Source organism: Apostichopus japonicus, chromosome 11 (assembly GCF_037975245.1).
Source record: "Apostichopus japonicus isolate 1M-3 chromosome 11, ASM3797524v1, whole genome shotgun sequence".
NCBI classification, from domain to species: domain Eukaryota; kingdom Metazoa; phylum Echinodermata; class Holothuroidea; order Aspidochirotida; family Stichopodidae; genus Apostichopus; species Apostichopus japonicus.
Genome location: NC_092571.1, coordinates 11496998 through 11524976, shown reverse-complemented (window position 1 = coordinate 11524976; position 27979 = coordinate 11496998). Strand labels below are relative to the sequence as shown.

At 38.8% G+C, this 27979-nt stretch overlaps 2 protein-coding genes across 4 annotated transcripts in view; one reads left to right on the top strand and one right to left on the bottom strand.

Moving 5' to 3' along the window:
* Positions 1 to 92: 92 nt before the first annotated feature.
* LOC139975600 (vigilin-like) lies at positions 93 to 22794 on the top strand. Its single transcript, XM_071983632.1, has 23 exons — positions 93 to 269; positions 1417 to 1661; positions 2946 to 3054; positions 3440 to 3555; positions 4153 to 4362; positions 4958 to 5173; positions 6308 to 6514; positions 7206 to 7313; positions 8030 to 8213; positions 8393 to 8532; positions 9266 to 9370; positions 10091 to 10204; positions 10528 to 10614; positions 11784 to 11915; positions 12761 to 12979; positions 13924 to 14145; positions 14613 to 14831; positions 15545 to 15698; positions 16611 to 16735; positions 17495 to 17734; positions 18013 to 18234; positions 19909 to 20127; positions 21379 to 22794. Exons 2-23 carry the CDS (start codon positions 1452 to 1454, stop codon positions 21592 to 21594), a joined length of 3774 nt encoding a protein of 1257 aa, XP_071839733.1. The 5' UTR covers positions 93 to 269; positions 1417 to 1451; the 3' UTR covers positions 21595 to 22794.
* The window catches only part of LOC139975601 (uncharacterized), a 34932-nt gene continuing 28603 nt past the window's right edge, over positions 21651 to 27979 (bottom strand). For all 3 annotated transcript variants that reach the window (XM_071983636.1, XM_071983634.1, XM_071983635.1), the window contains one exon: positions 21651 to 26858. In XM_071983636.1, coding sequence (XP_071839737.1) covers positions 26551 to 26858 — 308 coding nt within the window. In that variant the 3' untranslated portion in view covers positions 21651 to 26550. The remainder of the gene's footprint in view (positions 26859 to 27979) is intronic.

The following is a 27979-nucleotide window of genomic DNA, read 5'->3' as shown; positions in this document are numbered from 1 at the left end:
ACACGTACGTATGTGCCACAGAAATTTTTACTACGTAATCGTTGCTGCAATACGTAGCTGCTGCATTGCATTGCTGCTAATATAATAATCCTCGGTTCCAACAGCATTTGTGCGATAGCTTTCGTGGTGCGAGCAACGGGCTCTCATACAGTACAGGCCATCATCAAATAGGTTTTCGAGAGGAAAACTGAAGAAAATCAGTCAAAGTGGGGAAGGTCAAGAGTAAAAGACTTTCTGGGACGGATTAACCGGAAACAGTATCCAATTTTGTAAGTATTATTTGTTATTATGCAAAGATTATGAATTGAGTTATATCATTATCATCGTTGAGTAGTGTAACATTACTAACGTTACACGTTCCAAAGGCAAAGTGACACGTTGACACTTACGTGTGCCTGTGCACACTGGCCTGCTGTTAGGTTGTGTAATGTGGAAGACCTTTGCATTAGCCTTTCACTTTCGTCTGAAGTTGTGAGTACTATCAGTGGCAAGAACATACACCGATAATACTGTTCAATAAATGTCCTTCATTTTTATGCAAAGCATCTGCTCTTCATTTCTTCATAGATATAGGTAAATGAAATTAGGCCTAAGTTATGACACAATTACTGATAAAGTGCTACTTCTACAGTGCTAGTACTAGTGCCACCCCTAACTTATGTTGGGCTCACATAACTTTTTTTATGAAGTATTGGTAGTTGACCAACAAGAACTTTCATGCCAACATGTGTCATTCGATAGTATTGACCATTGGATTTACTCTTGCTAACGATTTTGTCAATTATTTTAATTTCTAGTTCTGGCATATGCTCACAAAATGATTTCTCATATGTGTACTGTTACAGTATTAGGCCTAGTTGCTAAGATGTTAGCTATCTTTGTATTTTTGGAAATCCATCAGATTTTCATTTAATTATAGAATTACTCAAGTGAGATGGTATTTGATCACATTAAGCCACCAAATGTTTTTCATATGTATGAGAAGTAATTTACTGGTAATTAATTTGATTTCAAAAGTTTCACTGCCCGTCCTAACATTAGACACTTTCATGACATGTATAGCTGATGACATGGCAAACTTGGAATTTTCAAATTGGAGGTTGGAATTTGTTGGAAGTTGGAATTTCAAATTATGTTTGGAAATCAATCTAAACTCTTTCCACAGTTGGTCCTGCAGTCTATAATTAACAGGTTTACAACTATATATTGCTAACCGCAGAACTGATATGATTTGTGAAATTATTAACTTATCTTAACCAATTTTGATTTTAAAAACTTTATCATTTGCTTTGGAAATAATTCTTCCTCTCCTAAGTAATGTATCTAATCTTGTCTATATATATATATGCCCTGAAGCCTGCTTGCATTCATATAAGACTTGCTTTACAGTCATGCATGTAAATCTATTTGTTACAGTTGGTGCTGTTCGACTTTGAAAACGACCCCCGACCATGAGTATGGAACCACAGGAAACCATGGAAGAACAGGGTGGGAACGTCAGCATGGACCCTTATGAGCCACCGGTGTTGGCTTACGATGAAGTATTTCCACCCCTGGAGCGCCCAGCTGAAGAAATCGCTGCTGGAAAGCCAATCACTGCCATGCCGACAGCTGGCCCAACTTATGCCAAAATGGCAGTCAGGTCTTCCACAATCACTCAGGTTAGTACATGATTTAGTCATGTGTGGTGAATTTTTGTAAGTTGTGAGATTCTTTTTTCAGTGTAAGTTATTGGTACATGCGTTCTGAAGATTGTTGTTGTGTTTTTTTGTATGTTTCTTGCACATAATGTCGCATTGAATGTGTACGGCTAGATAATAACTTGTAAATGAAATGAACAGCATGCAAATGTCCACCACTCTTGTTAATTACCTTGTCGGACACCAGCATCATATATTTTAACATACAATTGTGGTGATCTTCCATAGTAAAGTGACCCATATTTTGTGTGGCACACATTAAGAACCATTTTGATCAAAGATGGTATTACCTTTATGTATTTGGCAGTGGTGGAAAAGTATATCTAACAAAGATTGTGAGAAGCATTTGTGTTAGTAATTAGTTCTTCCTTTAAGTGGAATGCGTGCACAACAACATGTTACAAACAGTGTATGGTGCTGCTTGGAATAATTCCACATTTCTGTAGCAGTGTTGAAGATTCTAGAATTTGTCTGTTATAAGACACTACATTTGGTTACTGTGTACAAAAAAGTACTACCCATAGATGCACTTGTACTGAGATTAACCCAATTTGCGATGTAATACCGGATAGATGATTCTCTGTATTTAGCAATTTGCAAGATAATTCCACACAGACATACAAATGACAATTCACAGTGCATCCCAGTGCTACAGCAGTGTACAGTGTGTATGTGCTGATTCAGTTGTTTGTGTACTGTACATGGTGGACTTAGCCCACATTGTTTGTATAGCAGGCAGTCACTGTTATTTCAACCCCTGGCATGTACACTTAAGGTATACTTTCAGCCCAATTCGAACCACCAGCAGGGAATGATTTAGTTGTCAACTTTTGTATAGAAGTTTTAAAAAGCTCTGAATTTTGTCTGTTACAATGTGATATGCTAATTGTGTAAAAAAAAAGACCCAAAAACCAAACTGCTTAACATCTTTTGACTTGTATATCACTTTGACCAATGTGATCAATTATTCCCTGATTAGTATGCTAGCCTATATGCCAATATATAGGGTTTTGGTTACTAGGGTGATAGTGTAAGATATGTAAGTATAGTTGCTTGGATCGCTTTACTGGAAGAATTCAAATATGCCGAAAGAATTATTCAATGGGAATTGGAGATTCAGTAGATTGATTTGAGTTACAAGTCATTTTTTAAAATTAATATAAAAGAGTTTTTTTTATTTAGTAACTTTTAATAAGTTATAAAATTTGCATAATAAATTTGATTGGTTGCTCCTCCTCTGCATAGGTGTTCCGTGTGCCTTTAGAGGAGAGGCGGTACAAGGAGATAGATCAAGGATTTGGAGAGAGCAACAGCATGGCCAACCAGATTTGCTATCAAATCCGAATGAGAACAGGTAAGAGGTCCCACGAAGATTGTAATCGTCTTTCTTGAGCAACTGCAGTATGTCAATATTTCCTCTTTTTTTTAACCTTTTGAGTATGATTGTGTTTGTTTTGGTACATAAAAAATGACAGGGTCACAAATGGCAAAAGCTTTTGACCTAGGTATTCAATAGTGAAGACATTGGCAAAAGTGACTTTTGTAATTTATGGCTTTGGTAATTTGCATTTATGGCTTTTGTTGAGATATATTTTGTGCAATGTTTTTCTCTGGGATTTTTTATGTCATAAAGTTGTATATATCTTTCTTTGTGATGACAAACTTCAAAAGATGCATTGGACACACTGTAAGAGCAATCGAGATGATATGACCGTATTTAATTGAAACATTCTCCACAGGAGCGAGCATTGAGATGAGTTTGGCTAAAGATCAGAGTTTGACCATCGTCATCAATGGGAAACCAGAAGAAGTCATGAAAGCCAAGAGGGATTTGATCAACAAGTTACAGACACAGGTGGGTAGAAGTAGGATAAGGGATTCGGGGATGGGGTATGTGGGCCGTGGCAGGTGTGTTTGTGTACATATCTTTCGATTTGGTGTATTAGTGTCACAACCAGTGTTAAATACCTCATGACATCGAAACGAATCGGTGTGAATGTACAACACTTTCATATTGCCTTTACCTACTGCCTAGGCCTATTTTGTACGGCACTGGTGAAAAATGACCTTACTATTGCTGTTAATTGAGATTTCCTACTGGTCATGTTGGTACAGGCAATTGCTTTCTTGATTAACATATAGTGGGCAGTGGAAGAACATGGTTATACTCTAGTAGTGATGGTCCCTCTGGCTGCTTTAAGATGTGGAGTAAAACCTGTATCTCTAATGTAATGTTGTTTGTGGAATAAATTTATTGAAAAAAATATGTCTGCTCTCACTTCTTCATAGTGTGATCTTAATGTAGCAGATAACATGTCATTGTCACACCGTGACAGTTAGGTATCAAACCGTGACAATGTGACAGCTCTGTTACATGAAAATAAAAACATTTTTTTTTAATCCTTAAACTTAATTCTTCTCACTTTCTTTGATTTGCCAAAAAAAAAAAAAGGCTAATGTCAAAATCAGCATCCCAAAGGAACACCATCGCTTCATCATCGGAAGGAAAGGCGAGAAACTCAAGGAGCTGGAGCTGACTACTGCCACAAAGATCATCATCCCCAAGCCCGATGATCCGAACCCAGACTTCATCTACATCACTGGAACAAAGGAGGGTATAGACAGGGCCAGCCACGAGATTCACCTCACCTCAGAAGAACAGGTGAGATATATGAAGGGAACTTTGTACCATGGACAGGTTCACTGCTGGAAGGATGGGATGCGAGGTCAATAAGGGGGAGGGGGGGGGGAAGGAACAGGACTATGTATAGGTCATCCAATAAACTGATATTTGTATGATAATACTAACGTTTTTTTATTGATTTTTTATGATTTTTTTTACAAACTGTACATAGTGTTTGAGCAAATCTTTAGGGAGGGGGTGACCTGTGGGGGGGGGGACACAGGAGCTTCCCTGTGGAAAGGTTCATTTGACGAGAAGATATGTTGTGATTTTCCCTTTGATTTTATTGCAAGACAATTAAAGATGATTTTGCCCTCGAAGATTTAAGTGGTGAACATAAAGTAGACACTGTTATGTCATTGGACATTGGGGTGTGAAAGTGCATATTGTGTTCAAATAAGAGACCATAGGTTGCTCCTGGGTTCACTGGTATGGAACATAGCATATGGCCAAACCCAATGTAAAAGCCTGTATTTTTTAATAATAATAATAAGCCAATATTTATAGAGCGCTTTATGCAAAGGCCTCAAAGCGCTTTAAGGTACATCAACCATTTTTTAATTTATTTATTTAGGCTAAACGAGCACTGGAGAGACTGTCCATTCCCCACGTGTACCACCCCTTCATCTGTGGCCCAGGCAACCACTACACAAAAGAACTGACTGCGACTACCGGGGCCGCAGTCCACGTCCCCCCTCTCAGTGCCCAGAAGGATGAGATTGTGGTGTCTGGAGAGAAAGATGGTGTCCATGAAGCTTGCCAAAAGATTATGCAAATATATGAAGAAAAGGTATGGAACAGTTGTTTAATTTGTTACATCCAGGGTTCCCCACGTAGCCAGGAAATGGGAAGGTAATCAAGGGAAAAGATAACACCTCCTTTCTAGGTCCTGCGAAAGTTCTTGAACTTTTGAACTGCAGTCTGGAAAAGTGAGGAAAAGCTCTCATTTGAACATGTCTCCTTAACGGATATATCGATGTATCTAGGTTTAAGAATTTTTTTAAATATTTTGAGCAGAAAGAATTAATAATATTTTGTGTAAAGTTCTCAAGTTTGGATAACTTATATTCTCCTGCGGGTTGTACATTTCCGTCCTAGCCTCCATGCAATTTAAAGAAGGCACCAAGTCTAGCCTTAAATTTCAGATCATATGCTGGATATTATTGCCATGCCTAGGCTGAAATAGTGCATGAAATGCAAGCGGAGATATTGCAAGAGTTACAACCAATTTGAACACCTAGTATATGTAGTCTTGAATTAGATTCACATAAGTGATAATGCTTCATAAGAAAACGTTAATTACATGTTTCTACATTATGTTGAAATGGTCTTAAAAAACGTCTGTAATTTCATTTATTTTGAAAGCATGGGAACTGTACACTGTTCACCAAAATTATCAATCATACTGTAGTTATCTGATATCTCTTCAAGATTAGATCCCTTTCTGGATTATTCTTCCAAGGGAATATTCGTTAGTTACTTTCTTACTTAATTGTAACAACTTTATCGCCTGGCTGCATACTTCTTCTTGACCGTATTGTTTGATTGAAAGCATCTAACGGAGAATATCTTCAAGCTTTCAAACATTTACTTGATGGCTTCAAAACATGACACAGAAATCTCCCCCTCAAGGTGACCTTTGTGGAGTGTAAGGGAAATTGGTTGACAACAAAACTTGTCATTCATAAGGTCGTGACGCTGAGGCCAGTTTGTGTGAACAAATCTGTCAATTGTTCTCTTCGTGAAGTCTTCATTTTTTTTTTTTTTAAATGAGAGAAATGTATTTATTTCTCTCACATTTCATGGAACCTCTAAATCGACCCTGGGTCCTGAGAACGGTAGCACTGCCCGCATCCCAATCCTTACTCCTCGCCAGGCCCGGTTACGTTTATATTGATTTTGTCAACCGCTGTTTGCTCTTCAGAAAACGAGGACCACAACCGTCTCTTTGGAGGTGCGTAAGAACCAGCACAAGTACGTAATTGGGCCGAAGGGCTCAAACATCACAGACATCCTGGAGAAGACCCAAGTTTCCGTGGAGATGCCCTCCTCGAGCAGCCCTTCAGAGACCATCACCCTCAGAGGTGAACAGGACCAGCTAGGCCCAGCAATATCTATGGTCTATGCCAAGGTTGGTTGACTTTACCCAGTTGAAATGTTTGCAAAAGTCTCTGGTCACATTCTTCATGAAGATAATGTGGGGGGTTATGAAAGTACTGGTCTTATGAAGAAGTAGTAAGGTAATGCAAATTTTGTTTGTGCAGAACAAGTCTTTATGGAGAACCTAACCATTACAAAATTGATTATTTTTGAAAATGAAATGTTAAGCTGGTTTGATTCTGTAGCAGGGATGCTTCTTGTGCCACACAGTAGCACCCCCTTTCTTATTGAATGGCCCTATGTACAGGCACATCAACAGCAACAGTTGCAGCTTGATTGGTTTGCACTGTCTTTTGTCAGTAACAGGATTTGTGTCGTTTAGCCGTGGGGCTCAACCGTTCAACCTGCATTTGATGACAAACAACAGGATTTTATTTAGTGTCAATTGTTGAAATTACGAGAGTTGGCAATACTAGGATACTTACCACTGAGTTACTAGCAGTAGTAAGTTATTGAAAACTGAGGTATGAACAACATGAGATTGTCTACCACTCACATACCATTTGATAGCGATAGGGTACAAATAGAATGTACGTCAAAGTTTAAGACGATAATACCACTTTTCATGTTGTTGCATTGTCTACCATTAGACAGTCCCTTTAATATGACCCTTAATATGAACCTGGATGACCCTTTTTTCCCCCCTTTTCTTCTCCCCCAAGGCAAACAGCATTGTCGTTGACCATGTACAGGCCGAGTCATGGCTGCATCGTTTCATCATCGGCAGAAAGGGCAAGAACATTGACAATATCACACAGAGTTTGTCCAAGGTGAGATGGTAGTACCTTTTATCTGCATGGTATGGTGACGGATTTATGCTATTTTTCCTAAGATCATCCATAAAAAAGATTAATACAATTTGTATCTTTCATTTCATCTGAGAGTATACTACTGTTTTTCTAAGCAGATCGAAGACTCAGTTGCTTATTTTCTGCACATAACTTGAAGGATGTGGGAGGGGGTTAGGCACAGTCTTATGGAAGCAATTGTCAGGAAAGAAAGATGGGAGTATGTAGATTTGCTTTGGTGTATTGTTTTCCATTTTATCACTTGCAAATGCTGAAGAGGTGTTGTTTAAAAACCTTAAAAAAATCAAGTTCAGTTTGTCACAAAATTGTCTTTATATGAGTAAATTTTAAACAACTTCTTTAATACGGTGCAAATTTCCTAGTGAGATAATCTTTGAGTGGTATCCAGTTGTGTGTGAACAGAACATGACTCGGTTACAGTGAAAAATTCACGGCAAATTGCAGTTCCGACTTTTGAGATGCTAAATTTTGTTGCAATCTTTGAAAAGCATAACCTATCTTTCTCAGATGGAAAGAGAATGTACCCAAAGTGCATCATGGAACACAGGATTCCAAATTTTGACAAAGATTTGTGAAGACATTTTTTTTAACAAACTCTTTGAGCCAATTAACTCGCCTGTTTTAATTTTCCCAAGTGTAGTATGGTAACAAACTGTCACATATTTATCTTTCGGTAGGTCCACATTGAATTTGCCGAGGGCAGCGACAAGATAGAACTGGAAGGCCCTCCTGAACAAGTCCAGGAAGCCAAGAAACATTTAGAACAAGTGGTCAGTGAACTGCGGAAGACCCTCTCCTTTGACTCTCTGACCATCAACCCTCGCTTTGTGAAGCACATCATCGGCAAAAGTGGAGCAAATGGTATGTCGCTTCTGAAATTTTGAAGAAGAAAAGGGTCGTTGACATGTACCAATCTATTGATGTGTGATCACTTTTGCATTAATGTGACAGTTTTGGCAAATCAGTTTTTTTCGGTACCATCTAAGAATTTTTTTCTTTCTAGTCTAACTTTGTCCTCCATCTTTGTTCAATCCTTGCAGTTAACCGGATCAAGCAGAGCTATGGGGTGTCCATCCGCATCCCTAGCGAGCAAGAGAACAGCGGAGAGATCCGCATAGAAGGGAGCCCAGAGGGTGTCGCTCAAGCCAAGAGTGAGCTCTCAGAGATGGCCCAGAGAATGGTGAGTTACCTCAATGGGTGGGTATAACGTCAGAAAAGCGCTCTGAGACCTATCGCTGGTGTAAAGCGCTATATAAAAATCAAATATATCTGTTTTGTTTTACTTTGTTTGCTCACTTACCTGTCTTCATTCACCATATGAAGTGAACTGCCTAGCCTTAGACACATTGATAACATGTTAGCACTGTGCCCCCTACTTAAGGGTGTCAATGTTTGGCTCCCTCTTCCTCTCAAATCTACTATTCCTCTTTTCAAGTGTAATTTAGATATGCTGGAATCTTGTTGGGAATTTAAGGCAGCTAAAGGATCACCAATTTTTGAAAGCAAGGTAGATTAGAATGCTTATCTTGAAGAAAGACAGGTAAAGGATTGTCATTTGTAAATCTCCAAGTCATGTTTGGGGTTTTGATGTTTGGGGTGTTAACTGCCTTTGGTTATTTTTTGTGTGAAATTTCAACGGCCCTTACCTCGACTCTTTATATTGTCAAATTTCAATTCGGTTGGGAAAGATGCCATAATTATCCTGCAGAATAGTTGGTTGTTAAGTTCTCGAATGTTCTAACAACAAATGTGAACATTGAACCATTTTTCCTTAAAATATGTGTCACAGTGACTTGAGACCATTGTCTGTAATGAAACCCTCTACCTGAGAAATGGGAGGTGATATTGTACTTCATTCCGTGAAAGATATGTTGTTTTTGAAAGTGTCTTTAACAAATCTATTTCGTTTACAGGAGAATGAGAAGCAACGTGACATCATGATTGAGTACAGATTCCATCGTCTGATCATCGGACAGGGAGGAGAGAATATCAAAGAGATCAGAGAGAAGTTCAACCAGGTTAGCCTCAGACAATATGTCAAATGATTAGCCCTTTCCTTAGTAGATATGCGAGTTGCTCACCTTAATAGACACTAAAGTTTTTCAACTGTGTGTTTCACTGCTTTTAGTAACAGTACATTAGGTGAAAAACAACCTCGAAATACAGTCTTAGTTGGATAAGTCTTGTTGGTTTCGATGATAATCGTAACCCTATGCATTCATATTTGTGTGTGGTTGTGTGAGTGCTTTTATTGATGCCCAGCTTGTTAACACGATATCTCAAGATGGGAAAGTCAGACAAATTTCATATTTGGTGTGCAGAAGGACCACATTGTGTACAAGAAGCCTTTTGTTTTTGGTGGAGATCAAAGGTCATTTTGGGTCATCAGAGGTCAAATCGTGAAACCCTTGTCAACATGTACACCCTCACTATACATTACGTCAGATTCATGAAGAAAACTGCTCATGAATGTTACATCATCAAAACCACAATGCATTTTTGCATTCTGGTTTGTGCGATACCTGCTAGGTGTGATAAAACTGACATTAAAATTCATGAACTGCTACTAGATTCTAAAAGTTCAGTAAGGACATTTTCAATTTGTCATGAATGAATCTGGTAGCAGAACAATTCTAACAACTAAACAGAGACAGAGTATCATATTGAAGAGACATACTGTAAATGTAACGTCGGTGATGTTTGGGAGATCATGTGTTTGCTGTCTGCTTCCGTTACAGGTCCAGATTACCTTCCCGAGCGCCGGGAAGAAGTCCGATGTGGTGGCCCTCAGAGGACCCAAGGGAGATGTGGATAAGTGCTATACCTTCCTGCAGCACATGGCTACCAAACTGGTGAGGCCTTATTGAAGTAACATTAAGGGTTTCTTTTTTTGATGTAATCTGTCTAAAAAAGGCACAAAATATGGTTTCATCACATCAAACAAGAGCATAATTTGATCTAGTTTACAGTTGAGGAAAGTCCTTGTAGAATAAGTGAACAATTACGATCGATGTCGTACTCGGGGTAATCCTACATTCCGTGGATAACAGGTCAAAGATTATGAGGTACTTTGAGTTTCTATCATAGAGGTTCGATGGAATACGTTTTCTGAAATCGTCAATTTTTGCACCGTAGTGGAGCGACCGTTTTCAATGACTTTTGTGTTCCTCTGCAGACTACCGAGAACTACGAGGAACAGATCCCAATCATGAAGCAACTCCACAAGAACATCATTGGACGTGGAGGGGCTACAATCAACAAGGTGAGTTACCCTAAACATAGTCGGCTTAGAGCAGAGTATATCTCCGTATTATTTTTGGTGTCATTTTTGGCATTGCCCTTGATGATCATTGCCTCGTTAGCCAAAGAGCTAATTGCGACAAATGTGATTTTTTTGAGATATTCCATATGCTAAAAAGCGCTGTTTCCTTTGGGTGAGCAATTTACTTGAGCAGGTGGCAGTTGTTTGAGATGGAGAAGAAAGCAGCACTCTCTCTCCAGCAGTAACCCCCCCCCCCCGCCTCTAAAACTTACTTGGCAGTTAATTAATGTTTTTCATGCCCAAGTCATGTGATGGACAGGTCTATTTCTCATGTCTCCCTGAATCTAGGTATAAATACAATGTCTCTGTGAAAAGAGTACTTTGTGAAGTGATGTGCTTAGCCAGGACAACCTTCATAACTTTCTTGACTTGTTGAAGTTTAAATGACTGAAAACTTCCAATTATATCAAATGTCACAACATTTTAAGGAGTGTTGGGCTGAGGGTCATTAGCAAGTACTATAAATAGGTCTGTCTGTTTTTCTTATTTTCAACAATTTCCTTCTAGCAGGGAAAAGTGTTCTGAAGAGAGGAGATTATTGTTCATCTGGGGGTAGCATTGACTGGGGTTTCATCTTCTAAGTTAGTCAGAAGTTATGTCAGTAAGAAGTTAGTAAGAAGTTAGTAGTAGAAGTTAGTTAGAAGTAGAAGTAGTAGTTAGAAGTTAGTAAGAAGTTATGACAGCCGACAGTACTAGTTGTATGGGACTGTAAACAGCTCAAGGCAGCCATTTAGCCATAACAGATGCTGTTAGAGTCCATCTTTAGTTCTTATCCAATTTCATTGCTATTGTATCAGTAGGCTAGACTAGAGACCGGTAATTGTGTTTATGACAACAAAGTGTTCATTTTGCTGCCTTTTGTGTTCAACCTTTTGTCGTCGTCGGACAAGTTTGACTGAATTATTTGCCTCAAGAAGAGTTGAAGCGGGTCACTTCATAGTAAGAGTTATTATCAGTGATATTTCCTGACATGAATTGTAGTCATTTACTCAAAAGTTGCCGTATAATATTTATGGGGGTGGGAGTGGGGTTGGGGCAGAGAGGGGTGGTAAATATTTGACATAAACTTGTCTGAGTCACTCGACATTTTTAATTTTCTTCGTCATCAGATCAAGGATGAGACGGACACGAGGATTGAGATCCCGACAGAGAACAGCTCCAGCAACATGATCACAGTCACCGGCCGGAAAGAAAACGTCCAGAAGGCTAAAAGTAAAATTCTGGCCATCCAGGACGAACTGGTAGGTTTCACATTTTTTTTTCTCTGTTGTTTCTCAACAGGGAACTTTATGTCTCAAAATTGTGAAAGTCTTGTGTTTGGATAGATGCGTTCAATTCTCACATTTCCTTCTCTGTGCTTTTGTGTTAATAATTTGAAGCGGAGATAGCGATTGCTTATTTTTAGTTGGAACAGGAAGTGTTGTGTCAATTGAGTTTGTTTTGATTTCTCAAACTTAGCCTAGACCTGCGACACTTTTAATAAGAGTTAGGTAAATACTATGTTGCATGTTAAGTAGGGGCATGTCTGTTTGTTTTTCTTGTTCCATTACTCATTTTATGTCTGCTAGTTTGTACCTTTGATGGGCGTGGGGGAAAAACCGTTCCCGTAGTTTTCAACTGAATCTGGTGAGAAAGAAAATATGGTGATGTTATTTTTACTAATGAATGTGTCACCAGTTTCTCAAATGAAACCCATTGTGTCTGGTGCAAATCTTAACCAGGCCTAAGAAGAAGTATTTGTTGATTACACAGTTAGGCTGTTAAGTATACATGGGTATCATAACCTTCAGAAAAAGGTGTCGCTAGGCAGGTTCTCATTTAACTCTACACGAGGTGTACAAAAGATTGACATTATCAGAAACCGAACGTGTACATTCCGGTCACAGAGATTTAGCTAAGGAATTGAGTAGGTTCTTTTGTTCCAAAACACTGCTACTGATGTGTGTTTCTTTGTGTATGGAATTGGCCAATTTTGCAGAGGGTGCTTTTGCTAAATTAAATTATGCCAAATTAATTCCCTGTCGCATTTCTAAGAGGTACGAGAACGATAGTATTTGTGGCTTACCTCCCATGCATTCTCTTGCAGGCCAATATTGTTGAAGAGGAAGTCAACATCCCCTCCAAACATCACCAATCCATCATCGGACCCAAGGGTACCCTCATCAAGTCGATCGTGGAGGAGTGCGGCGGTGTCATGATTCATTTTCCTCCAGGGAAGGACAACGCGGACAAGGTCCGAATCCGTGGGGTCAAGGAAGAGGTCGACAAGGCCAAGAAACAACTCTTAGACCTGGCTAGCCAAAGGGTAAGTTGTTTTTTATTTATCGGTAACTCTGTGAGTTTTACAGTCTAATGTACGAGAGTTTTGAAGGAGAAAACCAACAGGCCAAATTTTCGTCTGGCCTGTGTGTCGCACAACGGTCATGTACACAACACTTTGTGTACACAGCATACAATACCTGTATGCAGAATGTGGACAATGACACTACTCGTGTTAGTATTGTGCACATGGGTGCTACACATGCCTAGTATTGAGCACATGTATTGTTGTACATGTTGTTGGACACACCCAACAGAAGTGCCCATTTAGTGTTGGGCACCTTAGTAAATGACACAAAAGTTAAATGCAGAATACTTTCATTCCTACGACCCCTTTATTTTTTAACACTTAACACCATGCACAATACCAGATGTGTTCAATACTGTTATGTTAATATTGTTTAACGGTTAAGTGCACCAGAAGTAAGTGGTTCATTTACTTAGGTGTCCAAAACTAAATGGGCACTTCTGTTGGGTCTGTGCAACAACATGTACAACAATACATGTGCTCAATTCTAGGCACGTGTAGCACCCATGTGCACAATACTAACTCTGTTTAATAGTTAAGTGCACCAGAATTAAGTGTCATTTACTAAGGTGCCCAATGCTAAATGGGCACTGCTGTTGGGTTTGTCCAACAATGTGTACAACAATACGTGTGCTTGAGGACAAAAAGGATTTTCACAACACTGACAGTACATAAGCCACTATTTGCATGGGATAACATATTGTAGACAAAGGATTTCTCCAAGGTGTACCACTATGTAATTCTTGGAAATAAGTTGGTGTTTACATTGTACATATTTCTCAACTTCAAGTTTTTGTGAATTTTCTTGAGAGTGAAACAGTCCGCGTACAAACTGTCATCATTGTCATACCTGCATTTTTTGGTGTGAAAATTTTCTTTTGCTACTTGTTTCTACGATACAGGAGGAAGCTAGTTACTCTGAGGAAATACACTGCAACCCTGAGTATCACAGGTTCCTGATTGGCCGAGGGGGTGCGAACATACGCAAGGTACGCGAGGAGACTCGCGCCAGGATCGTGTTCCCATCCTCCAGGGATGACGACCAAACACTCATAACCGTCATAGGGACCAAAACTGCAGTGAATGAAGCCAAAGTTAAATTAGAAGCTCTCATTAAGGAACTGGTAAGGAATTTTGTGATTGGTTGGCAGGTGTGTGAGACAGGGTTGGGGAGGGGAGGAGGGATGGGGGCGGGTGTAGGTGAAGGGGTGAGTGTTAGTAATGGTGTAGTGAACCATTGCAGAAATCCAAATGCTTTAAACAGTGCCATGAGCAGATGGGGATTTTGGAGTTTTCTAAGGGTCAATGGGCAGATGGGTTACGATTTATCATTCTAGCTGAGTAAAACATGTTGCAAAATGGCTGTTAATATTTCAGCAAAATCATCAGAATAATCATTGTTTGTTATAATAAGTCAATCGTATAATAATATCCAAGCATAAATAACATCAGATCACATTGGAACACTTCATGATCAGTGGTAAATGGACATTTTCCATGATGTTCTTATAGCACCTACTTTGGCAGTCATGTTTGCTAAACCCCTCCCCATACCCTCCTCACATATTTCTTTCTTTCTTCCACTCCCCAGGATAACGTGACGGAGATTCAGATGAACGTGGACCCAAAGTACCATCGCCACTTTGTTGCTCGAAGAGGTCAGGTGCTCCGAGAGATCGGAGACGAGTACGGCGGTGTCACCATCAGCTTCCCGAGGAACGGCAGCGACAGCTCGGTGGTCACCATCAAGGGCGCCAAGAACTGTGTGGACGGTGCAAAGCAGAGAATCGAGGCCATCGTTGAAGATCTGGTCAGTCTGTTGTTCATTCGCGAGGGTTTTCACAGAGGTTTTAAGATCCAACCATTTTATGATGGTTAAGCTTATTTGATATAGTGATATTGATGATAAGCAGCCCATCAAATGAGCAAAATCTTCCTCCTCCTCCTTTTCCTCCTCTTCCTCCTCCTCCTCCTCCTCCTCCTCCTCTTCCTCCTCCTCCTCCTCCTGCCCCGAGTGCAAACATTTTGATGTTAACCCTTGTGGAAGTGCCACCTCCAGATATGATTAGAAGGCACAACCCCTAGTGTTTTGATGGTTTAACGGTTTCATTCATTAAATTACTGTGTTTTCTTTGATCATGGTGCCAAAATGTTTTTGCTTAAATTGTAATTTTGCACATAATTAGTTTCGGTAAAAAAAATTCCCTTGAACTAGGGAAAAACCCACAGAGAGAAGCAAGGGGAAGCTAAATATGTTCACTCCACCCCATTGGAGGAGGGAGATTGGAAATCACACATGGTGGACCTCTAACAAATTTTTTCTTCTTTTTCTTCAAATGACAGAAATGGAAATGTTTGGGAGATTTTATTTCATCACCAGCATCTAATTACACATAATTGTAATATTATTTTACTTCAGATGATAACAGACCTTTTAAAGCAAGCTGAGATGACTTTTTGACTAGCTTGTATAGACACTATACTGGACAGGAAAACAATCTTGTGTTCCTTTTTCAATTTCAGGAGCAGCAAGTGACCATCCCTTGCATCATCCCGCAGAAGCACCATCGTTCCCTCATGGGGCCAAAGGGGGTGAAGGTACAGTCTATAACCTCCCAGTTTGACGTGGCGATAAAGTTTCCCGAGCGTCCACAGCAGGCCAGCCCCACCTCGCCAGGTGAGAAAGTTTGTCAAATGAACTTGGACAGACATGTTAAGCTATGATTCATGTCATTGCACAATTAAGCAGCATCGCGAGGCACCTTTGCATGCCTTCAATAAAACAACAGCATATCACATCTTTGGAACTGCATAGTGTCAGCAGTTTTAGAAGTTTACGGGGGTATAACGTAACATATGAATTCTTGATATGACTGTATGATATTGTACCGGTGCTGTGGCCGAGTGGATAAAGGCGTTGGCATTTGAAGCAATTAGGCTTAGCAATTGGAAGGTTCAGGATTCGATCCCTGTACGGGTCATAGTAAGGTGGGTTTTACATCCACGAGTTATCAGGTTTAATTTTTCTGATATCGCATAGCAAAATATGAAATGTTCGAATTGCTATGCATATGCTAATTTTCATAGTAGCATTCATTACACAAAACTCTGTAATTTCCCTATTGCTTGAGGAACCAAATTCCTCAAAGTTGCCACGCCAAACATGAACACTATATTGTTCCTTGAGCAATGGATGGCTTAGTCCATCAATGTTTGATTGCAGATAAACTGAGGCAAAACATTGCTTTCATTAAAAGAACCAGAGGGGCGAGTTGTAAACTGGTGAGGCTTTTTATAAGCTGATTATCTCTGGTTGGGCAAGTTGGAAGTATTTCAAATAGTTGCTACAGTAACAATACACGAGTGACATTTGAGTTCACTTTGTGTGAAGTGGGATATGGTTTGTCGTAGTCAAAGGCAACCCACTGCTTTTGGTTGGGCATGACCTCGTCCTCACCTAATGTATGGTTAAGCATTCAATTACAACCTCAACCTTTGACTTTAATTGTTTTCTGGTATTTTTCATGAACTAGTTAAACATTTTATGTGCTTTTATGACTTTTTTTCTTCAATCTTAAACCTTATTCAGAACCTACCCTGGTGAATGGTGACGCTGAGATTGCCAACGGGGATGACCACAAGCCAAAGGCCTCTGACACCATCAACATCACCGGTAAACGGGAGAACTGCGAGGGAGCCAAAGCCGCCCTTGAGGTACGTTTTAAGACACAACGGTTGTTTTGTTTTTTTGGGTATCAATATAGAGCATTTATATGGATTACACAAGATTTATATCCGGTAACAAAATGTGACTGAGGTATACGCGATTGAATCAGAATCATGTGAATCGCAAAAAATGTGGAAATCATTTAAAAATGAACTATGCATCAGAATTATTAGAAAGATATTATGCAAATCACCGGATCGTGAAAATCGTGGGAAGACCATAATTATGGAAATATGCAAATATGCAAATTTATGGCACTAATGACTTAATATGCAAATTGTTACAATGACAGGATTGTCTAGAGGAGGATAAATTGAAATGACCTTTTTCGTTATCTTACATTAAAAGTAATGAAATCACAACCTCAAAAGCCAGTTGGGACAATTTCCCAGTGCTAATACCACAATATACTGTTCTCTCATACCATGCTTAGAAGCACGTAAACTGACAGTATGAACAGTTGCTACCCATTTTTCGGATAGTAAACAGAATATTCATGCTGTCAGTGTACAAGTGCTCTGAAGAAGTATGATACGAAAGTATGGTTTATTACCAAAAATTGTCCCAAATTTGGTGTCGCAGTACCATTGACTATAAATGAATATCAGTACCATTATAGTAGTTTATCAATAAATATTGGATATTTGGTATATACTGTGGGTATGTAATAGTCACAACCTATTGAATTAAACTAACACCCAAACAGACCAAAAAAATAACATTCTCCGATCTTCCTCGGTTTACAGGAAATGGTGCCCATTACCAAGGAGGTGTCGATACCATTTGACTATCACCGTTTCATCATCGGTAAGAAGGGTGACGGCATCAGGCAACTGATGACAACTCATGATGTCAACATCGCCATACCTCCAGCGGACCAACAGTCGGACACGGTGACCGTGGTCGGCACGGCGACCTGTGTGGACGGCGCAGTCGCTGCACTGATGGAGAAAGTAAAGGAGCTGGACAGTGAGCAAGAGGACAAGGTAATTTCTCTCAAATGTTAATGAGTGAAGAGAGCCTGCTTTATTGGCATTGCTAAAGTACTTATTCTTGCAAGAGGACAAGGTAATTTCTCTCGAATGTCAGTAACCGAAGAGGGCAGGCTCTATTGGCATTGCTAAAGTACTTATTCTTGTCTGAGTGAGACCTAGATGTAAGTCATAAAGCATCATTTTCTACATTTTTGATATTTTTCTGAAAGCAAACCAAATTGCCGTATAATTTTTCGTCTCTTCATGTCTTTTGACTTTTGCACCTGTAGAAACTGAGAAGCTTTACAGTTGAGCTCAGCGTGGATCCCAAATACCATCCCAAGATTATCGGTCGCAAGGGGACCATCATCACCAAGATCAGAACAGACTACGATGTGAACATCCAGTTCCCCGATCGTTCCAGCGAGACACACGACAAGATAATCATCCAAGGTTACGAAGACAAGGCTGAAGGGGCAAAGGCTGCCATAGAGAAGCTTGTGTCTGACCTGGTGAGTACCCTACCTAATTCAGGGATGTGCCCACGCTGGGCCGCCCTGCCCAGCACTAAAAATTACTGCCCAACACTGTCTAAAAAATCGTCAATCATGCCCAGCACTATTTTCATCTAAAATCCCGACATTCCTAACAATATATTCAATATAAATTGGGCCTAGCCTATGCCAAAATCATACAGACTAATAATGCATCAGTTACGCATGCGAGAAACATTACTTACGGCTCGCAATCGGTCCCTTGTAAAATCTCTTTAAAACAAACATAACTTTTACCAGGTACATAATATATTTCACTAAAAAAAACAAAAAATGTAAGCTGTTATCCAAACTAGTACTTGTGTATGTGCTTAAAAAGCTTAAAAAGTGCCAGCATTTGACATCTGAGCACCTTCAAAAAACGCAATTTTTTTCAAAGGGGACACCCCCTCCCACTTAAACCCCCTCCCCCAGGACGGCAGTCAGTATACCCGACATTCAGGAAATCCTGGGCACATCCCTGCTAATTACTTCGTCAATCAGATTGGTAAGCTGTCTGAGCTGTCCCAACGCTTTCCGGTCCCACTGATTTACCGACATGCCGACCAAATTACGTATGGTCTCGGCGTGTCATGCTGTTGTCCCTCACTGGACAGGGTTGAAATTAGGGATTGCGAGAGGCTGGGCAAGTTTTCCTTTTGGATCAGACTTTCATGGGAAAATGAAGGGCGGCACAACAGCAACTTTTTACAAGAAGGGCACCGTGGCAATTTTAAGAAAAATGCGAAAAGGGTAGTAAGTCATTTTTCCAATGTGAGATATAACATGTTCAGAAATTGCTGAGGAACAGGGATGATCCAAGAGCTCTTTTGTACAACCGTGCATCTAGATCCCTACAACCGTGCAACTAGATCCCTACAACCGTTCCTCTAGATCCCTACCACCTTGCAACTAGATCCCTACCACCTTGCAACTAGATCCCTACCACCCATGCAACTAGATCCCTACAACCGTTCCTCTAGATCCCTACCACCTTGCAACTAGATCCCTACCACCTTGCAACTAGATCCCTACCACCGTGCGTCTGGATCCCTACCACCGTGCAACTAGATCCCTACCACTGTGCGTCTGGATCCCTACAATTGTGTGCCTGGATCCCTACCACCATGCATCTAGATACCTACAACCATGCCTCTAGATCCCTAGAACCCTGCATCTAGATCAGTTACCTTTCCATTAGCTGATTTAAAACTGTTTTCTTGCTGTAGTTATTGCTGTAGTTGCAGACAATTGTTGATCCGCAATTTTGTTTGATAATTAAGTTTAATGATCAACCTAAGTGTGAGGGTAGCTACTACATCATGATTAAATGGGCATGGCATTCGTTGCCATCGGCAACGGATAATTTTTATATAGCGTTAGTGGTAGGGGCAAAGGATTGCCGTATGATGATCATTGAACCATTAAGGCATTCCATGTGTAGCAATGATCATACCTTTTGGATGGAGAAAATGTTTTCATGTGGCAGAAGAAATCCCTGATTTCATTCTACCATTCACGTTAGTTAGCGATTAAAAATCGACCTTTCCGATCCCCAATAACTATTATAATTAGGATAAAATTCAAACCTCCAATCATAACAGGCAGATGATAAGTAATATAAAAGTGTCTCCTTTTTTTTATGTCTTTTAGGAAAAGCAGATTGAAATTACTGTGAAGATAGACAGCCGAGTTCACAGTCGTCTGATCGGAGGAAGAGGCAAAACCATCCGTAAGATCATGGAGGATTTTAAGGTGGACATCCGATTCCCCCGTCAAGAAGAGTCTGACCCCAACCTCATCGTCATCCAGGGTTTGGAGGAAGACTGCTACGAATGTAAAGACCATCTCTTGAACTTGGAGGAAGAATATGTGAGTAAAAGCTTGATTTGGAATTTAATCAGAGACAGAGTGGGGGATTATGGGTACAAGATGTCAAATTATTGATCAGAATAAAGAGGAGAAAGTTTGTTTGAATCTAGGCCGAAATATGGAGTCTGAATAATCACATTGAAACAGTAGAGGCGGAAATATTGATCAGAATAATTTGCAAGAAAAAAAATTAAATGAGTAGATCCCAGTTTATTGATGAGAATAAACGGAGAAAAATTTTGTGAAGAGAGGTCAAAGAATTGATTAGAAGGAATTGGGAGAAGAATCTGTGAGAAGTGGAGTTGTAGCCAGGACGAGTTTTGGTGGGCGGAGAAACCAGCAGGTGTCCTGAGCTGCATCCATGGTACCCACCCACCAGTCAAAGATTTTAAAATGGGCAACATATTTTAAAGGGTGTGAAGACTGGCGCACAAAGAAACGTCTCATGCCGTTAATCTGACCTAGTTTGGAATGACGTGTAGCAGAAGTGTTAGACACCACCATCGATCCCAGAAAATACACACACAGTTTGCTACCGTTGGTAATTAGACACTAGTGTACAGGCAAATACATACAGCTACGGTCAATAGCCATAACACAGTGTACATAGCAGCATGGACATCTCAGGTCTAGATAAAAGATAACAAGGTATCACGTTTCATTTCTGTCTGCATTTTGTAGCGACAAGAAGAAAACTTCACTTGTTAGCAACGGAAAGTTAACTTTTTCAGAGCGCGGCACACGGTTTGGGGCGAGTCTTTAATGCCTTTAAGACCAATACTGGAATCCCTGATTCTTGTACGTTTCATTATCAGAACAGTTTGATGACTCGAGTGGCTAAGTAATTCTTGTCTGTCACTGCAATGAACAGGTGGACCGATGGCTCCACTTATTTCCGTTAGTCTGGCCGGTGCAGCGATTTCTCTTAATGAAACCAAGAAAATGTTTCCACCGGTCATGGACGTAAAAATAGTGAGAAGAATATCTGGAGGGGGGGGGGGGAGTATGACCTCAAAATATTGATTTAAAGTTGACCAAAGAAGGAGGAAGGTGGGCATAGATGCAAACGAATGAGGTTAGAATAGACTGGATAATTATCATGGTGGTAGACGTTCAAAAGGTTTGATAATGAACAGGTGGAAGAATATGAGATAAAAGTTCCCAAGTGTTTGATTAAATTTTAATTGTACGAAGTCAAATGAGAGGAAAGTGTTTCATGAAACTCTCTCTTCCTTTTTTTGTGTTTTTCAGTTGCAAGATGCCATGGAACAGGAGCACATGAAGCAGTACATGAAGCCCCCCAGCAGGAAAGAGCCATCACAATCAACCCCTGCTGCTGGCTTCTACGTCAGGGATGCTCCCTGGAATAAAGCCCCCGACCCAACCAACACCACAGACTTCCCAAGTATCGGCGCATCCAAGAGCCTACCCAGCAAGCCACCACCGTCCTGGGGACCAAAACGTTAAAAGGTCACCACCAGGTGACCCTCTCCTTGTAGCAGAAAATACCAAGATCTCCTGTGTTATGTTTTTTTTTTTTTTTGAGTTGAAAGATTATTCAGTATTCAGGTACAGGTTATCAATGCAGTGACCTGTTTTCTTTGTGGGAAAAAAGACAATATAGCGTGCAAAGGATTACGAAATTATGGATCACCAATAGCAACCAAGTCAATATGATCAAGTTTGCCGTTGCTTGTATTGAGTAGGAAACAGTGGGGATCATAAATTTGAGAGACTGCTGAATTGAGCGTCAGCTCTGTCCACAGGGTTTGCTGCGGTTGTACACTTTAAGTATCGATATGTTCCACAGTAGCGGTATATTGACATCTCAACCCAAGGCATCCAGAAATGTCCTAGAAATAAAATATTTCATCTGCCTGCCTTTGTGGGGGGACCCTGTGGACATATGATCAAAAATGACAATATTAATTTATTCTTTATCTATCTAGACTATATTAGGGACAAGAGAGATTGGGCAAATGACCAGGGATGAAACAGGGATCCTTACCTTAAAAACAATTTCATCAGAAACGATTAAAAGTACCACAACAGCAAACCCCCCATAGATGACTATCAGAAACATACTGCCATGAAAAATTTGCTCAAAATTGGGCGACAAGGTTGATGTGCCCTTGCGACTGGATTTTGTTTTTTTTCTCTTTAAGTCACGCTTTAGTCAATGCCTAATGCTGCCCAAAAGTTGAAATGTTTTTTCTGCCATGACCAAATCCTTTTTGAGAGTGGTGGGTCTTGTGCTAAAGTTTTCAACTGTTTTACTTTTTTTTCGACTCGACAGTATGTTGGTTTCTTCCTTTAATTCTTCTGCTTTTATGTTTTTTCGTCTTATTTCTTCTTGAACGGGACAAATTGATCGACTTGCTTCAACTTCAGAACCTCCCGAGGCATTTCTTCCATCCTTTTCCTGCTGTTTTCATTTTCACTTCTCAAAAAAAAAAAAAAAAATGCTGATAGATAAATAATTTTATTAGTTGCTCATTACATATGAAGAAAACGTTTTAGGAATTGGCTCATCCAGATTTTTGAAAGATTTTGAAGGAGGTGTTAAAGTACAGTATGCAAGCAAACATAGCAAGAATAATGTAGGTTGTGTAAATTGGCGTTAACCTTTTTTTTTTTTTTTAAATATAATATTTTAAATTCTCCTAACTCTCAAAGGCATGGACAGAATGCCAAAAAAAGAAAAAAAAAATTAATTGAGGAAGATGTCACTAAAAAATTGTATCAAAGAGTTTAAAAGAAAATTGTAAGAAGTAGTTTGTTATTTTAGTTAATTGCTTCCTGACTGTTGAAATTTTCCTTTCCTATATTTCTTTCGACTTTTATTTCTCATAAAAAAAAATATCTTTGGTTTTCAGTAAAGAATTTGACGAAAGTGATTTTTGAATCTCGTTAACAGTTTAACAGAAGAGAAACCATCGTAAGTGGTATCAAAAAATTGAAGATTATGGCATTCCACTGTATCTGCCAATTAAGAAGTTTAGAATACCATGTTTAAAACAAGTAGTTCTTGTGTTCATTTTATGTTTAACAATTTTAATTTTTTCTTTCTTTGAAATTGGTTACAAATTATGAAAAACAAAAGTGCTGAAAGTGAGAGACAGCTCAAATTTAATTTTTCCTTTATCTTGTTTTTCCTTCATTATAACATTGCTCAATCATAACCATTTGTAAAATTGGTAAAAATGTACTTTTAATAAGTAGTTCTTCCCACTTATATATGCTATATGTGCATATAATTTAAAGAAAAAATTGTTCGTGCAACAATTGTGGGTTAAAAATTGTTAAATGATAAAAATTTAAAAAATTAAAAAAGTTTAAAAAAGTAAGAGACTTTCATATTTTATCTGCCACTGATGCCTTGTGAAAAATATTGTTGGAGTAAGCAAAGAATATTCCAAGTAAATTGTAATAAAACCCCAAAAAGTTTTGGGTTTGAGATATTAAGAGACAAATAAAAAATAAACATGCTAGACAAAACGATGATGTACTGTTTTTATTGGTTTCGATGATAATCGTAACCTTTGCATTCATGATGGTGTATTTATAGGTGTGTGTGAGTGCGTTTGTGACGCCCAGCTTGTAAACACGATTATCTGAAGAAGGGAAGGTCACTCAAATTTCATATTTGGTGTGTAAAAGTACCACATTTAGTAGAAGCCTATTGTTTTCGTTGGAGGTCAAAGGTCATGAATATGTAAAAATGTCTCTGAATGATTTCAAGCTGTGATAATGTAGAACCACGCCCATAAAGTTCATTCATACAGTACCTAGCTAACAGGTAAAGGCAATCCAGATCTATGAATAATGCACAGCTTGGGATGCACATGAAAATCATGTTGGCATTGGGTTTTTAATCTTGGACAAAATACTTGATTCTGGACGGGGTGCTCTACACTTTGGCATCTGTGAACCACCTTCAAATTACCCTGTCTTTAAAAAGTGTAGGTACCAACATGGTAAGTACTAACTCTCAAAGTCAGCCAGGGTGGGTGGGGGGGGGGGTTGGTTAAGCATTAATATCATGTCCCCAGATTTCCAGGAAAATATATGATCACTTTACTCAGTGTTCTGAAAAGAGTATTGTCATATTTTGAACTACACTGAAAAAGCAAGTACAGTATGATGTATTTCTAACTCATTTATCGACCCAGCATGTTTTTCTATGATGGAGGGGGCGGGGGGGGGGATGGTGCATTTTTACACGTGTTTAGGGCAACTTTACATACCTGCATGAGAGGTATGACCATGGAGGTCTGTTTTTACCTCCATGGTATGACAAATAAATGATGTAGTATCAATTTTTGCCATGTATAACGTTTTGATTCCAAAACTTTTTCTTTTTCTTCCAAAATCAAATTATTTAACGAGACAAACAAAAAGAGACTACAAGGCCATTAATAATATGTGATTCAGAAATATATTACCCTATTTAAAATTTGGTCATTTCATTTTTTTTTAGCCACATTTCAATGCTTTTCCTCCTGTTAAAATATCAATTACAGCATTGTCAGCACTTATACTGACTCAACTAGAGGAATTTCAGTTGTACTCTGGTCATTTCGGAATTCTATTAGATATCGTAAAGTAGATAACATAATGGTACTTGTAATAAAGTACACTGCCGTAGCCTCTAGATATGTTAGACAATCAAAAAATGGTCACTCATGTACAAACATTGACAGGTCTTCTACCATCTTCAAAGAGTTTTTTCGTTTTCTACATTTAGATATGTCTTACGTATTTAAATATCAACAATTCAATGACCAATCCAATCACCCCCTTCCAAAAAATTTTACACTTAAAAAAAAAAAGAGAAGCTTTATATAACTTTGCTCAAAACAAGCACAATCTAGACCACATCGGGTGTGGACGTTTCTTGCATTTTACCGTTTGCAAAATACGCACAACTATTTCTTCAGTAAGATTGCATATTCTACTGTTGTCTCCAGGGCTCCCCCACCGGCCTCCCCCGCCCTCCGGCTCCCACTCCTCAATCCGCCACTGCACTTGAGCTTTAAGCGAGTTAAATGAAATGAGGAGCAAAATGAATTAAGTAAATATAGTTGCACTGTTAAGTGCCACTCATTTTATCTGAGTAAGAAAAGTAGAAAAGTTTGGAGAGACGTTGAAAGGCTTCAGCATTCTTGAAAGACTCTTTAGGAATGTTACAAGATGATTTACAAAGATATGTATGTACATGGAAGTTCTCTCCGCATTGAATTAAAATTACATCATCATTGTGACAAAACTATCATTGAGCAGTGCATGGTATGGCAGTTATGAAAAATCAATTATTACCTCAGGTATTAACAGCAGTTGTTTCGTTTATAATGCAAGGAAAAAGAAGGTTGGGGTGGGGAAGGGAGGGGGGTGGTGCACAGATCATATCTCTTATTTATTAAGAAGAGAAATACAAAAGAAAATGATACCTCGATGGAACCTTTTTCTACTCCTCTAGAAAATACTGCAGACAAAATGCTTGTGGGTACTTAAATACATTGCCAGTTGTGATTATATGTTACATGGTAAATATTTCAGGATAATTTCATTTTCATATTGATCCAATTACAATTGATCCATTTTTTCATAAAAAACAGAACATGCTTATTTCAAAAACATAATTAAATTGGTTTGTTTCACAAACATAATTAAATTTGATTGTTTCACAAACAAGTAAAAACGGATTATACAATACAAATATAAAGACCATTACGTCAAACGTTTGATGATTCTAATTATGACATAACTCATTAGAAAATGAGAACAATTCAAACAAGTAGGAAACTTTTCTTAGCTTGATCAGACTTTTCTTTGGTCTCAAAAGTGCAGAGTTGAATTATTACTTAATGAATTAAAAAAAAAAAATGTTTGCTTGCTGCCATGAACCAAAATTTTGCATAACACATCATTGGTCAAACTATGATACAAAAACAGTATTTCTTTGCAACATGTTACAACCTTAACAAAACTTTGCAGATATTACTCAATTGATAAAACAAGTCCAAAGCCTGTACAGTTCTAATATTTCTCTTTTTAATCTGAAAATATTTCGAGTAATACGAAATATCTGACTAAATTTTTTTAAAGCTATAGGACGGTCTGTCAAAAGATATTTGAAATGAAACAGAAATTCACTTTGGTTCCCAAGTTGATACTTCTATACATGTAGTAAAATGACTAACACCCTCACAACACAGACCACCAACTATAGTCAGCTTCAATCCTGCAGTATTTGTCCCAAGGTTGTTCTGACCAAAGTTCCTTTAATGATCGAGCATATTTAGATCTATGTATGAAATGAGATGGTGACAATGAGGGGTTTCAACTAGCAAGTGCTCAACATTATTGCCTTGCCCATTGCAGTGTTACAGTTTGGTAGCCTATGTGATATACTTTGTCAATTTATTGCTGATCATTCTCCTGGTCATTCACATAGCCTACATACCATATGCCTAGTCGTTTATCAACTTTGCAAAGACTCTTACGAAAAGCTTCCTTTGTTTGAGGATTTTGTGCATGCCAGTGCACGATAGCATAAAACAATTGATCTTGAGCTGAACTAGACTTCTTTTCTTCCAATACTCGTCTGTAATAGTTGCCATCCATTCCAAACTTGCTACAGAATCTATCTAAACCTGTATAATAAGTTCCCATATGCTTGTATACTTCTTCTGCCACATCGTTAATCTCTTCTTCAGTAATCAATACATCTGCAATGCAAACCAGAAAAACCATAATTAATTAATACAGTTATGGAAATACTGGATAAGCATGTTATATCCTTACAAATGAGACAACACAAATTCCAGTTCTCTTGAAATCTTTTTCATCAAGATTTCTTGGTTCCAACTAATACACTTCTACTGGTATTAAAATCAAATAAAGAAAATGCACAACAGTCAGGAAACTGAGTGGGCAATTAAAATAACACACTAGAGTGCCAATGGTGCAGTACCTCAAACGGTTCAAATTTGAGTTAATGTGGATATTGTTCCAGTGAGAATGTACGCTCAAATATTGAACCAGTGCATGTCGCATGCATTCCAACATTCCTAGCATTCTTGGTACGACAACGTCAATTAACTTTCAAGATCATGTGGTTCTCTGGGAAAGAGGTGATCACATTTTGAAGGTTTTCACATTATGTCCTGTAGTGACCACTAAAATGACCTTTGACCTCCACTTCCTGGTCTCCTAAGGTAGCCCAATATCCAACAAACAGTGAGTCAAAGTTACAGTAATATGGGTTGCTCTGGGAAAGAGGGGATTTACTTGAAGGTTTTTACAAAATGGACTGTAATGACCTGTAAACGACCTTTGACCTTAACTTCCTGTGGTCGAGAATAAACCAACTTTTAACAATCAATGTGTCCAAGTCTCATCAAAAATCAATCAAAGAAATTAGCATGCAAGATCATCTGACAGACTGATTTAAAGATTTCCAGGTGTTGACCTCTAATAATCTTTGATCCAAACTCCTTATACACCTCAAAAGCAGCACTACCCAATAAACACTAGGACTGACTTTCAAGAAAATGTGGTCTTCTAGGAACGAGGAGATGAATTTTCAAATTTGTTCACATAATGGCTTGTAGTGACCCATAAATGAACTTTGACCTTCACTTCCCGGAGATGAAAGTAGACCCAACATCCAACAAACATTGAGTTCAAGTTTTGCTAACATCTATGGCAGAATGGGTGCTCCAAAGCACTTAAACAATTGTATGAACAATTGTGAACAGACATGATAGATGAAAAGAGCATTAATTAAATAAATTTTTAGCTCCATCACAATTTGACCCAGTGACCCCCAGGCTTTGAGGTCCCGGTG

Excerpts from the sequence above, each read along its gene's own strand:
- LOC139975600 (XM_071983632.1), top strand. The coding sequence starts at position 1,452 with ATGAGTATGGAACCACAGGAAACCATGGAAGAACAGGGTGGGAACGTC. Across the intron at positions 8,214-8,392 it reads CGGCAAAAGTGGAGCAAATG|TTAACCGGATCAAGCAGAGC; the intron begins GTATGTCGCTTC and ends CAATCCTTGCAG. Across the intron at positions 16,736-17,494 it reads GAGCCAAAGCCGCCCTTGAG|GAAATGGTGCCCATTACCAA; the intron begins GTACGTTTTAAG and ends CTCGGTTTACAG.